The sequence below is a fragment of the Pantherophis guttatus genome, chromosome 10 (assembly GCF_059756535.1).
Source record: "Pantherophis guttatus breed Tessera chromosome 10, ASM5975653v1, whole genome shotgun sequence".
NCBI lineage: Eukaryota > Metazoa > Chordata > Lepidosauria > Squamata > Colubridae > Pantherophis > Pantherophis guttatus.
In genome coordinates, this window is record NC_142072.1 from 12,174,380 (window position 1) to 12,189,060 (window position 14,681).

The 14,681-nt window shown below is 43.2% G+C and overlaps 1 protein-coding gene across 1 annotated transcript; it reads right to left on the minus strand.

Annotated features, from left to right (window-relative positions):
* Nucleotides 1–5,240: 5,240 nt before the first annotated feature.
* EDN2 (endothelin 2) lies at nt 5,241–14,324 on the minus strand. Its single transcript, XM_034413753.3, has 5 exons — nt 14,209–14,324; nt 12,850–12,988; nt 10,515–10,634; nt 8,847–8,950; nt 5,241–7,699 (listed from the first exon to the last, which is right to left on the minus strand). The coding sequence occupies exons 1-5, from the start codon at nt 14,270–14,272 to the stop codon at nt 7,677–7,679; spliced, it is 450 nt and encodes a 149-aa protein (XP_034269644.2). The 5' UTR covers nt 14,273–14,324; the 3' UTR covers nt 5,241–7,676.
* Between the last annotated feature and the right edge of the window lie 357 nt (nt 14,325–14,681).

Consider the following 14,681-nt stretch of genomic DNA (forward strand, 5'->3'; position numbering starts at 1 on the left):
AAAAGAAGAAGAAAGAAAAAAAAAAGAACAGAAATACGTTTTTTATCATACTGTGGGTCATAAATTCATGTCATGTACTGACTTATGTGTTTTTAGGGAGAAATAGGGCATTGGGCAACACTGTTCAGCTCTCTCCCTTAAAACGCTGGCAAGGCACCAGCAAGCTGGCCATAAATGCAGAATGTTCTTGAGAAGCTACTTGGAATCCAGACTTAGAACAGAAGTTGCACACGAGAAGGTCCTGAGTTCACTATTCCCACCATTTATATATGGGGCTGAGAATTAGCCCTTGCTCAAATATCAGAGAGCTATGACAAGTTCTCCCAATTCAAGCCAATTTGAGGGGTTGCCATCAAGAAGATGGGGTCAACCTATTCACCAAAGCACCTGAGGGTAGGACAAGAAGCAATGGATGGAAACTAAACAAGGAGAGAAGCAACCTAGAACAAAGGAGAAATTTCCTGACTGTTAGGACAATTAATCAGTGGAACAACTTGCCTCAAGAAATTGTGGATGCTCCAAAACTGGAAGTTTTCAAGAAGAGATTGGACAACCATTTGTCTGAAATATTATAGGGGTTCCTCCCTGAACAAGGGGTTGGACTAGAAGACCTCCAAGGTTCCTTCCAACTCTGTTATTCTGTTGTTCTGTTAGTTATTTATGTATGTTATGTAGTTATTTATGTACACCGAGAGTGTATGCACCAAGACAAATTCCTTGTGTGTCCAATCACACTTGGCCAATAAAGAATTCTAGAATTCTATTCTATTATTCTGTTATAATTCTCCTAAAATGGGCACCACTGTATCCCTCATCTTTAAGGGCATTGTGGGAAATTTAAAGGGGAGCTCCAAGCTAAACCTCCTAATGCTGACTCAGGGCATTGCCACTATGGCTTCATCAGCACCTTTCTTCAATATTTCAGAGATTTCATTGGTAAAAAGACCATGCAAGATGCTACCACAAGCATTTTCCAGAGATGTCCGTGGTGGAAGTTATCATCTGCAAATATGAAAGATGCAATGTGTATATGTACAAAAGGGATAGGGTTTTAATTGCAACATCTTGCAGATGTTGATTCCCACTGAAGATCTATCTGGTTGCCTCACCACAAATCTTAATTAGTGTCATGCAAAATAATTCCCTTGATTTATTTTTTCCTATACTCTTACTTAATATGTCAAATGTCTTTCCATGTAGTAGCACATTTAGGTTATCTTCTTATGGTGGAGAGCAGCATTTTTGCACAAAGGGGAATGTGTGAATGATCTGTCTTTCATTATAAGAACTTCTCTTTGGCCAGCCACAATCTCCTCAGAATAACAGAATTGGAAGAGAAGACCTTAGAGGTCTTCTAGTCCAACCCCCTGCTCAGGCAGGGAATTGTATACCATTTCAGACAAATGGTTGTCCAAACTTTTCTTAAAAACCTCCAATTCACAACTTCTGGATGCAAGTCGTTCCACTGATTAATTGTTCAAACCATCAGGAAATTTCTCCTTAGTTCTAGGTTGCTTCTCTCCTTGAATAGTTTCCATCCATTGTTTCTTGTCCTGCCCTCAGGTGCTTTGAAAAGTAAGTTAACCTTCCTTGTGGCAGCCCCTTAGATATCGGAACACTGATATCATGCCATCCCTAATCCTTTGTATCCCAGAGAAGTCACCATGAGGAAAGTTCCTCTTTGGGGTGTTGTGTTTTTTTTTAATGTGGGGGAACAAAGCATGCAAGGGAGCTTCAGAGTGAGGGAAAGATGCGTAACAGAAATTCTCTGTAGTAAAATAAGGTTGAAGCCAGCACCGAGAGAAATGTGAAAGTTGGTCTCAACTACTGGGCTTGAATTACTGTGTTTGGAATTCTTTTTCCCAGAGTAGAAATCTACCATACCGAAAGAGGGTCTTTAATCATGACCTGGATGTTTGAGAATCTCCATAGACATCTACCTCATCAAAATTTGCTCTTGAATTTCCTAATCTGAAAAAAGGATCCTGAGACTTTTGTGATACCTTTCCTTTAAATTCAACCATGAGATGGTTGCAGATTGCCAAAGAGATGATCGTGTAATCATCTGTGAGAGGGATCTTGGAGTCTTAGTGTACAACCAATTAAATATGAGCCAACAGTGTGCAGTGGCAGCCAAAAAAGCCAGTGCAATCCTAAATTGCATTAACAGTGGGATACATTCAAGATCAAGTGAGGTACTATTACCACTCTATAAAGCTCTAGTAAGACCACACCTAGAGTACTGCATCCAGTATTGGTCAGCACACTATAAAAAAGATGTGGAGACTCTGGAAAGAATGAAGAGGAGAGCAACCAGGATGATTAGGGGACTGGAGGCTAAAACATACAAAGAATAGTTGCAGGAACTGGGCCTGGCTAGTCTAGTGAAGAGAAGGATCAGGGGAGCCATAATAGTAGTGTTCCAATATTTGAGGGGCTGCCATAGAGAGGAACGGATCAAACTACAATATTTTCCAAAGCACCCAAAGGCCAGACAAGTAATAGTGGATGGAAACTGAACAAGGAGAGATTCAACCTAAAAATGAGGAGAAATTTTCTGACAGTGAGAGCAATCAACCAATGGAACAGAAGTTGCCTTCGGAAGTTGTGGGAGCTTCATCACTGGAGGCTTTCAAGAAGAGGTTGGACTGCCATCTGTCAGTAATGGCGTAGGGTCTCCTGCTTGAGTAGGGGGTTGGGCTAGACAACCTACAAGGTCCCTTCCAACTCTGCTAATCTGTTAAATCTGTTCATAGGAAACAGGAAAATCCACCATCTCTCTCTTTGTCTCTCTCTTTGCCCTCAACACACACACACACACCAGTGATGGGATTCAATTTTTTTTTACTACCGGTTCTGTGGGCGTGGCTTGGTGGGCATGGCAGGGGAAGGATACTGTAAAATCTCCATTTCCTCCTGATCAGCTGGGACTCGGGAGGCAGAGAATAGATGGGGGCGGGGCCAGTCAGAGGTGGTATTTGCCGGTTCTCTGAACTACTCAAAATTTCTGCTACCGGTTCTCCAGAACTGGTCAGAACCTGCTGAATTCCACCTCTCTCTCTCTCTCTCTCTCTCTCTCTCTCTCTCTCTCTCTCTCTCTCTCTCTCTCTCTCTCTCTCTCTCTCTCTCTCTCTCTCTCTCTCTCTCACACACACACACACACACACACACACACACACACACACACACACACACACATTACCTGATCACTAAATAAGTATAAGAACATGACACAGGAGACTCTCCAAAACTTTCTTGAATGTTACTGATTTATACTTACTCCATATCTTGGGATACACTTTATACAGTGGTGGGATTCAAATAATTTAACAACCGGTTCTCTGCCCTAATAATTTCTTCCAACAATCAGTTCATCAAAGTGCTCAGAAAGTTAACAACCGGTTCTCCCGAAGTGGTGCGAACTGGCTGAATCCCACCACTGACTTTATAGCTATAGCAAAGAGATCTGTCTGTTCAGCGGTTAAGAAGGGCTGCACATCCTTCTTCAAGAGGCTGCATTCAAGATACCCAGAAAGGCCAGGATGCTGGACTGCAGGTAATTGACCTGTACTGTATATTTGGCCTTTGAAGCTAATCACATTCTTCCCATCCCTTTTCCAACCTGATTTTTATGAGGCTCACTCGGTACTACCAAAGAACATATTAATTTCAGATTGACTCACCTGATTAACTGATCAACATTTTATTAGCCAAAGTCTTTATGACCTCTTTGGAATAGACTGTTAATTGTGTATTAAGAAGAAGGAGTTGCAGGTTCATTAGCGGAATGTTAAAAGTGATTCAAGGAAATTGCCCTTCTGGCCCCGTTTCTTTAATGGATGGTTGAGAAATACTGACTGGGTTCAAACCCCCCCCACCCCCAAAAAATTCCTCAGCGTTTGTAAACAGCAAAACGGCACCTCGTTCAAGGCCTTAGTTAATGTTAGTCTTTAGGGAGCTGACCAAGCTGAGTCCAAGATAAGAGATACTTTTGCTATCAACATTTTAAAATTGATTATTTATTATTGCCGCACTTGCAATATCTGCAAACTGCCTAGAGCCCATAGGGACTGAGGATGAAATGCATTAGTATAACCATGGATAACCATTTGTCTGAAGTGGTGTAGGGTTTCCTGAAGTGGTGTAGGGAGTTGGACTAGAAGATCTCCAAGGTCCCTTCCAACTCTGTTATTCTATATTCTAATAAATCAGAAATGGTTAATGAAATGAAAGAGTCTCTGTAGTTTGATTTGCACACCACTAAATTCTAAATAAATAAAGAAGGACGCAGTGGCTCAGTGGCTAAGATGCTAAGCTTGTCGATCGAAAGGTCGGCAGTTCAGCGGTTCAAATCCCTAGTGCTGTGTAACGGGGTGAGCTCCCATTCCTTGTCCCAGCTTCTGCCAACCTAGCAGTTCGAAAGCAGGTAAAAAATGCAAGTAGAAAAATAGGGACCATCTTTGGTGGGAAGGTAACAGTGTTCCGTGCGCCTTTGGCATTTAGTCATGCCAGCCACATGACCATGGAGACGTCTTCGGACAGCGCTGGCTCTTTGGCTTTGAAACGGAGATGAGCACCGCCCCCTAGAGTCAGGAACGACTAGCACATATGTGCGACGGGAACCTTTATCTTTATTAAATTCTAACCCAGGTTAGCAAATATAATTGCTGTGTTCACCTAACATGCCATGCCTAAGCAAATAAGCTATGTTATGGTTTAATTTAATGGCCTGATGCAGACAACATACTAGGTCAAAGTCCGGTTTCCCATAGCACACTCAGCAACAACAAATAATCCAACTTTATTTTCAACAGAGTGTCATTGCCATGGTGTCTGAAAATGGCCTTGGGAGACAGAAGGGAGAGTCACAGACTGCACAACAGGTGTGTAAAAGGTATTTGAGCTCAGAAGGAAAGAATATGTCGGAAACTTTTCAGAAGAGACCCTCCCTGGTTTTCTGGAAAGCAAAAGGAAAAGAGGGGACAAATACTTTCTCTCTTGCAAGATTCTGTTAACGGAACTTTGCAATAAAGATAGAGTTACTAGTCCTGATTGTGCTTCTTATCTGGACTACCTTTTAGGGCTGGAACAATTACGATGTGTGAACCTAACCATATCAAAGGCCTTTCCATTTATATAGTTATTGCGTAATGCAGCTAAAGAAACATCCGTTCTTTAAAAACTTCCACTTATGGAATCTCCTCTCGTACCTCTGAATCAGAAAGACAGAAAAGTTGGTTTGGGATATTTTTTATTTATTTATTTTTTTTTACAAATAAAAGCTTGTATTTTATAATAAAAAAAAAGTTTGAAAAAATAAATATATCTACATCTATCTACATGTCTAGTCAAGCACTGGAATGCTACATAAAGAAGTTGCACGCAAATATGAACAGAAGAAGATGGCATGTAAAGTTCCCTTTTCCATAACATCTTTGGTTGCATAAATCTAGGACCGTACAAAATGAGGCCCTTTTACTCATTTTTGTGCAAGGAAGCAGATTTTTTTTTCTTTTTTTGAGACTGAACAAAATCTGCCCAAGTGCAAAAGTAAAACAGACCCGCTTGGAGTTTAGAAAAAATATACATTGTGCTTTAAGCAGCCATATATAAGACAAACATTTGAAGTAATGTTTTTAAGGAGCTGTACAGAGAGAACTTTAAACCACAATCACCATGGAAACAAGCTGGGATAAGAGCTTCTTGGCCAGATTGTATATCCCACCAGGTGTTTCTTTGGACATTATGGTTTATAACCGAAGCTACATTTCATAAGGAAAAGAGTTAAAGTGTCCTGTGTTTTAGACAAGGAAGGAATTCCCTTGAATGAAAATGAGATGAAATGCTTCAGTGGTGGGTTTCAAAATTTTTTACTACCAGTTCTGTGGGTGTGGCTTGGTGAGTGTGCCATGGCTTGGTGGGCATGGCAGGGGAAGGATACTGTAAAATCTCCATTCCCACCTCACTCCAGGGGAAGGTTACTGCAAAATCCCTATTTCCTCCCAATCAGCTGGGACTTGGGAGGCAGAGAATAGTTGGGGGCGGGACCAGTCAGAGGTGGTATTTACCAGTTCCTCGAACTACTCAAAATTTCCGCTACTGGTTCTCCAGAACTGGTCAGAACCTGCTGAAACCCACCTCTGAAATGCTTATTTCCTGAATGAAGTTTTTTAAAAAAAGTCTCCGTAGAACGTGTGAACAATCTTTGATGAACTTTTGTTATAATACAAAAGTATGGGGATGATGCCCAGATTCTTAAGTGGAGTTTTGGCAATTAACCTGGTTGAACTAGTCTTGATTCCTTATGATATTTTAAATCGGGACTATTCAACTTAACTTCCCCCTTCCCTTTTATTTTAATGGCCTTGGGAGAAAAGGGTACCCAAAAGATTGCATCTGTCTCATTCCCAGATATGTACCGGTAGTCCTCAACTAATAACAGTGACCGTTTGAGCTTACGGCACTGAAAAAAGTGACTCATGGCCATTTTTCACATTTATGACCGTTTTAATTTTAATTTTTAATTTTTAATTTTTTGATTTATATGCCGCCCTTCTCCGGAGACTCAGGGCGGCTTACAATGTGCTAAGCAATAGCCTTCATACTTTTTGTATATTTATACAAAGTCAGCTTATTGCCCCCACAACTGGGTCCTCAATTTACCTACCTTAGAAAGGATGGAAGGCTGAGTCAACCTTGAGCCTGGCAAGATTCGAACCTGCAGTAATTGCAGGCAGCTGGTCTTAATAACAGGGTGCTTTAAACCACTGTACTACCAAGGCTCCATTGAAGCATTCCCCACGGTCACATGATTTGCATTCGGATGTTTGACAACTGACTCACATTTATGACGGTTGCAATGTCCCTGGGTCATGTGATCCCCTTTTGCAAACTTCTGGCCAGCAAAGTCAATGGGGGAAATCAGATTCACTTAACAACCATGTTACTCATTTAACAACCGCTTAACAAATGTGGCAAGAAAAATCGTAAAATGGGACACTTAATGAATTTCTCATTTAGCAACATAAATTTTGGGCTCAATTGGGGTTGCAAGTTGAGGATTACCGGTATTGACAGAAAAATAAAGAGGAATTCAGACAGGACAGAATTGGGGGGGGGAGCTGTTTGATTCCCCCACAAGCAAATGACCTCTAAAATCAAACGCTAAAACAGCACAAGCAAGTTCCAGAGAAGTGGGTGGGAAGGACTTTGCATTGTTACATTCAGGGCTGTACATATTGCGTTTCCCCAAAAATCCTTCTGGATGTATAAATTGCCAGCTATCCATCAGGACATTTTCTGGGAACCCCATGGATAAACTTCACCCAACAAAGACGCGCAGGAGGAGGAGGAGGAGCAATATCGAGGAGCAGGAGAAAAATGGCGAGATCTTTTCCCCTCTTCGGTATCGTCTTTGGAGTATCAGGGGAAGTGTTCCATTGGCAATGATGCTCCTTGTTCATCCCAGTCCCATCTTTTGGTAGACTTTTCTTTCTTCTCCATCAATGTTACGTGTCCTCTCCTTTGACTCCTTAATAGAAGAGCATCTTTGGAAATGGAGGACTCCATTGACAATGACAAGGAGCATCCTTAAATTTCCTGCTGATCCCTTTATCTTCAGGAAACTCTTTTCCCATGGAAGACCTTGAGATCTTGGAGAAAGCCTTCTGGTAAATTCAATTCCGGAAAGCATAAGAACCTGTGAATTATACAATCAAATAAATAGTCAGCATTATACCTATGCCCCAGGAATATTCACTGAAGATTATATTTCACTTTGTGTGTGATCACCGAACCGGTTGTTAAACCAGAAGCATCCCACCACTGCATGCACGCAAATATAATTGTGATACCCAGTATACGCTGAACACCCCCACCCCCCGAAAAATCATATTATGGCTTAAGCAATGACCTGATTTGGAAAATATGCCAAGAGTGGCTGAGTTCCCATCACACACTGAGGCATGTGGCAGCATGTTGTCAGTAGTTTCCCTACTCTTTTAGGAGAGATTTCTGCATTGGGAAGACCTCATTAAGTCAATGGGGAAATGAGTTTATTAGCAAAGGGGATGTGCTTTCCCAAAGATTGGACAACCATTTGTTTGAAATGGTATAAATCAGTGATGGCGAACCTTTTCGGCACCGAGTGCCCAAGCTGGAACACGCATGCATGTGTGTGCATGTGCACCCGCCGGAGTGCCGGAAACCCAAACTGACCAGTGCATGCATGCCCATTTTGGGGGACATTTTTGCCTGTTTTTCAGGCCATTTTCACACTGTTTTTTGGGCTGTTTTCAGGCTGTTTTTTTGGGCCGTTTTCAGGCTGCTTTTCGGGCTGTTTTTGGCCTGAAAAACTGCCCCAAAACACCCCGAAAAACAGCCTGTTTTGGGGCCATTTTTCGGGCCGTTTTCAGGATTTTTTCCGGTGCTCCAGCACCCACGAAGACCAGCTAACTGGCACATGTGTGTGCCGGAAACGAAAAGAGCAGCTGGCAATGGTGCACGTGCCCACAGAGAGGGCACTGTGTGCCACCTCTGGCACACATGCCATAGGTTCACCATCAAGCGTATAGATCTCCTGCTTGAGCAGAAGACGTCCGATGTCCCTTCCAACTCTATTATTCTGTTAAAACAGATATTCTAGATTGGAGAGAGACGGATTTCTGACAGAGAATTAGACAGAGAAATTCTCTGCCCAGAATTTCAAGAGGAGGGTGAGCAATGACTATGAAAACCCTGGTCCAAAGCATTTTGCAGATCTTCACGTTTGCCCAATGGGACTGGCTATGCAGCAAAACCGTTACACGATACGAATATTAAAAGACTCACAAGTAGATTTTTTTTACCTGAAAACTTTCCAAAGTTTAACTTGTCAGGCTTGGGATTTCTGATCTGACGAAGCTTTGCCAATATTCCTGTGTCCTTAGGCAGCTGCATTTTCAGGGGATTTCTGGGTGGGGAGGGGAGAAGAAAAGGCCAAGGTGAGTCCCATAAGAGAGAGTATTGAGAATGGCAAAGTAAAGAAAAAGTGAGAAGGTATTAATATTTCTTAAACATTTAAGTTGCTTTTTTTTAAGCTTTGGTTTTATTCGGCAAGCTTTCTCTCCTCTTCTCCCTCCCTCCCTCCCTTCCTCCCTCTCTCTCTCTCTCTCTCCCTCTCTCCCTCCCTTCCTCTCTCTCTCTCTCTCTCTCTCCCTCTCTCCCTCCCTTCCTCCCTCTCTCTCTCTCCCTCCCTTCCTCCCCCCCCTCTCTCTCCCTCCCTTCCTCTCTCTCTCTCTCTCTCTCTCCCTCCCTTCCTCCCCCCCTCTCTCCCTCCCTTCCTCCCCCCCTCTCTCTCCCTCCCTCCCTCCCTCCCTCTGTGTTTAACAAAGGCAGGATCCAATTCTTAGAAAAGTTTATAGCTTGGATTTACTTATGTAATATTTTCTAAGTACCCAGTTTAATGATCATAATGGTAAAAAGATAAAAGGACTTTTTTTTTTTACTACACTGCCATTCCAGTTACTATATTGTTATCTACTATATATTTCAATAAAAGTGTTTTCTTCATAACACAACCCTACTTGGGTTTCCAAAAGAACAAGGTGACACTAGAAATTTGGATTTCTCAAGAAAAGTATGTATGTTCCACAATTTAATGTAGGAATAGATAACTGCATGCTCTTCACTGTTTTGGACTACCACAGCCATCGTTCTCAGAGAGTCTGAGCATAGAGAATATGTGTCAAGAGACCTAAAGAAGAGATGATGAAGAATAGTCCTCTTAGGTTCGAACTATTCTACTCTATTGTGTATTTTTTAAAAAGGAGATTTCCATTTAATCCACAGGCATCATAGAGAGTGCATCAGGAGGCAAGAGACCTAATAATAATAAAAGGGATACTTTTCTGGTTTCTACCAAGTATCTATGATGACTTCCACGGGGCAGCTTTGTGAGTGGCACAGTTGTGTGTGAACAAAGTTGCAACAGGCTTTATTTCGGTTCGGCTGAGAATGCTGTACGAACCCAGCCATAGTGAACTTTTATCAGCTTATTGAGATGATCTTCTTCTCAGAAGGAGATCAGGAGATGCTCAGCAACGTGGATTCCATCCCATTCTTCTCCATACAATGGAGACATGGCAGAAACAGAGACCACTCCTGTAGATTCTGACCATGAAAGAGTAATAGCCCTTAGACTTATCTACCACTTCATAGTGCTTTTACAGCCCTCTCTAAGTGGTTTACAGAGTCAGCCTATTACCCCCAACAATCTAGGTTCTCATTTTACCCACCTCGGAAGGATGGAAGGCTGAGTCAACCTTGAGCCTGGTGAGATTTGAACTGCTGAACTGCAGCTAGCAGTCAGCTGAAGTAACCTGCAGTACTGTACTCTAACCACTGTGCCACCTTGGCTCTTAAGAGACATAGATAGAATTCCTTATTGGCCAAGTGTGATTGGACACACAAGGAATGTGTCTTTGGTGCATCAGGGTTAGGATTAGGGATACATTCTTGCTTCTTATCTTACTTACTGAGGATTGCCATGACAGAAAGTTGCACAGGAGGTATCCTTGAAATGTGAGCATGCGCATCTGCGGAGGGACCTCTTATGTCGTGCTGGAAGACTTCCTAGCCCATAGGGTACCAAGTGGCTGATGGTGAAAGAAGAAAACAACAATCAAGTTCATGGTTGATTGGAAAGACATTCATGATATGGGTTGGTCAGTAGTCAAGGAAATTGAACAATAGCTAGATGTCTCTGCAGTCACTAGGAGGGAGAGCAATCTCCTTGCTCCAGATATGCTAACCATTCAATTGGCCTTGAACAAGTCTGATGTAGAAACTCTGCTGAAGAGATTTGCAAATTGTGGTTTACGGCTTGGCAGATAAGCCCTTATCTCACATTAGGGCAGAAAACCCAATGCAATTTCCCTTGCACTGGATGCTTGGATTCAAACCAGGAATAGGTGACTCTCTAAAGGCAGTTGGACTACAGCTCCCATCATCCCTGATCAATGGCCATGCTACCTGGGGTTAACAGGAGCAGAAGGACACAGCATCGCTAATCAAAATTAAGTTATATGCATTGGGTAACTCTGGAATTCATATGAGAAAAAAACAATTGCTTTGAGCACAATTAATTTTAATGAGATCCAAGCATAACTAAAGGGCAGGGCTGTGGAACAATGGTTGAGTTTTTGTTCTTCATGCATAAGGGCACAGTTTCAATCACTGGCATTTTCTGAAGTAGTTGTGATCTGTGATCAGTCTAATAAACAATCTTGGGCTGGCTGAAATGGACAAAAAATTGCTTTCCCTTCTCCTCCTCCACCATCAATTCACATGGCTTAAAGTTCTCCAGGCAAATTTCTGGAGGACAAGGCTATCGTATATCATGCACGGGGATGTCTGGATGGAGAGTTATTTCCAAAACCAGAGGTGGTGAAAACATGAAAGCACAACTTTGAAACAGCAAGTCCCCTCATGTCCTTTTGATGGGCTTCCATCAGCTTCTAACTGAACAGGATGGAAACAGAATGCTTGGTCTTTGGGTCTGATCCAATTGGATTCTTCTTACACCGGTAGTCCTCAGCTTACAACCATTGGAAGTTACAATGGCACCAAAAAAAATGACTTACAACCAGTCCTTGCACTTACAAATGTCTCAGCATCCCAGCACTCACCTGCTTAATGACTGCAACAATTTATGACTGTAAATCAAGGCTCAATTATGGTTATAAGCTGAGGACTACCTGTATCCACTGCTGCCCGGTGCTACCTTTTCATATTGACCAATCTGTACTTTAAGAAGCTCATTTGTTTAAAAAGAAACCAAAGAAACTCTTATAAACTTTGCAACTTTGGAGAACTGCCTTTCGGTAACCCTGCGGTGCTTGTCAATCTCATCTCCCAGCTTTTCCCTTTCTTAAAAGAATAAAATAAAATAAGACTGGAGAGAGTGACATCCACCTTCCTCACTGGATTGTTACACAATGCCGCAGATTAGCAGGCATAATTAGAAACCACACCTACATCGCAAGGGTAATCTGTTTAGCTTGGATCCTAAGCTGTTCAGGAGAGGCTGTTTGAGAGCTGTTGGGGTCTTGCCCTATCATGCAACCGGCCAACTCCTTCTTGATAATTGTATGTATCTGAGGTTATTCAGCCTTAACTGCCTAACAAATACCAATCATCCCTTTGAAACATTTATATTTTTACTATAATCCAAAACGAAGGTAGGGTAAGAAGTTGAAGGGTGCTTCGGAGTGTTATTTGTAAAAAAAAACAAACAAAAAAACAAGCAGTGAATATGGGTATTTTCCCCCAAGCCTGTCCACTGGGATCCTGTCCCAGTTTACAAGCGAACTTCTTTGTAGCTAGTCTAGTCATTCTCATGGATTTTGTAGGATAAAGTTATCATGAAATCAGACAGAAATTTCATTCTTTTAGTCCAGTATTGGGGACACTGACTGGCAGTGTGAGCCACTATAAGGTTTCAGAGAATAGCAATAGCACTTAGATTGATATACCACTTCATAGTGCTTTACAGTCCTCTCCAAGCAGTTGACAGAGTCAGTCTATTGCCCCCAACAATCTGGGTCCTCATTTTGCCTACCACGGAAGGATGGAAGGCTGAGTTAACCTTGAGCTGGTGAGAATCAAACTGCTGGCCATCGGCAGAATTAGCCTGCAATACTGCATTTCTAAGCAATGTGCCACCACGGCTCAGACAAGTGTGTTTCCTATAACCAACTTAGATATGCCGGAGATTGGAACTTGAATTTTCTGCATGAAAAGGGGGACTTTTGCTATATCGAGCCCAGGGACCCTCCAAACTTTTTCAAAAACCCTAAGAGCTTCCCTTACCTTGGTGTGTTGATCCAGATGATACCAAGATGGCAGAAATAAATGCACTCCTTGTCCATCCAGCTGGTGCAAGAACATCTCTTGGTCCTCTGGTGCCGACTGTTGTTTTCCAAGAGATGAGATTCTGCTGCAGCCTGGCCTGTTCATACGTCCAGAGGTGAAGAAAAAAACAGAGAAGGCGAATCAGTCACAGTTCTAGCTGGGAAGAGCCAGAAACGCACGCATCCTGGTATGTAAACAGAGTGCTTAGCCTGCCCCCTTCCAGCTTAACCGTTTTATAGCAGCCGCAGCTTTAGTTAATGCCTGAGATTGCAAGATCATAAAAGTTGTGTTCTTTTATTCACTCGAGGTGTTTACAGACCCCAAGGCTCTTTCGGCATTGCTCAGCCAAGAAACCAGATGCCGAACGTGATACTGGACATCTCTCCTAGCTGTTACACTTTGGCCCGTGTTTGCAATGCCTCGCATTTATCAGCGGATTAATTAGCGTATAAGATCAACACACCCACAAATTGACAGAGCATGGCTAGAAGGCGGTCAGGGTGATGTGTTTGGCTTCTTTCTTTTCTAAATTCAGCCACAATCCTCTCAAAGCGTGGGCAAGCGATGAATAGGACTGAGCTCTTTTTTTAAAAAAAAACAAATTCTCCTTCTTTTGAGAATGCTGCAAACAAAAGCCAACTCCTTTTTTTCCCCTTAAAAAAAATTAGCAAACCAAGCGAGGGAGAGGGAGAAAGAAGGTTTTATCCTTGGGATTTTGTGCTAGGAGTAAAATTAGAGGACCCTGTATCCCTGGAAAGCAGGGGTGAAATCCAGCAGGTTCTGACAGGTTCTGGAGAACCGGTAGCGGAAATTTTGAGCAGTTCGGAGAATCGGCAAATACTACTTCTGGCTGGCCCCAGAGTGGGGTGGGAACGGAGATTTTGCAATATCCTTTCCCCAGGAGTGGGGAGGGAATGGGGATTTTGCAATATCCTTCCCCCAGGAGTGGGGTGGGAACGGAGATTTTGCTGCCGTGCCCACCAAGCCACACCCACAGAACCAGTAGTAAACAAAATTTGGATTTCACCACTGCTGCAAAGCCAGATTTCACTAGAGCTCCTTCCTCCAGCCTGGAGTCGCCTAGAAGCTGAAGGCAAAATGTGGTCTCGTTGCAGGGATCACCGGAGGATGGAGATGGGTGGTTGGCATCTGGCTGACAAGAACTAAAGAGGGGGGGGGGTTTTCCAACGCTAAGGCTCCTTTCCAAGCAAAATGCATTTTTTAAAACCAGGAAAAAATAGGATTTAAAACAGGCACAAAGCAGAGCCCCAAAATAGTTATGCTTTAAAAAAAAATAAATCCTGACGGTTCTCTCACCTTCTGGCAGCAGGACGCAAAGGGCGACTGCAAAGGAAAAGAAACAGGACAGATAGTTTACCATGGTGGCTTAGCTTAATCCTTGAAAGAGGCGGACACTTGGCTTCCCCCTTTGCCCTCCCCAAAGCCGCCCAGAGACGCTTCTGAGGTCCCAGGTCTCCGCCGCAGGTGTTTTATAACCCTGCCAGGCTGCGCGTCACAGGCGCCCGTGGGGCACGCCTCTCACCTCGCCTCCCTGCGTGGGACGGGGGCGTCCTTCGGTTGGCGAGCCAAGGGGGCACCGAGCCAACCAATCGTCCCGCGTCGCTTTGCTGCCGCTGCCACCGCCGTCCTTTTCTCGCCTGGCTACCCAAGTCGCGCACTTCTTCCCCCAGCGACTCTCCTGCAGCACTCCAGACGTTCATCCAAGAAGTCGACCCGATGGGCTGGATGTGGCCGGACTTCGAGGCAGTAGTAGGGTGGTGGGCTGGGAG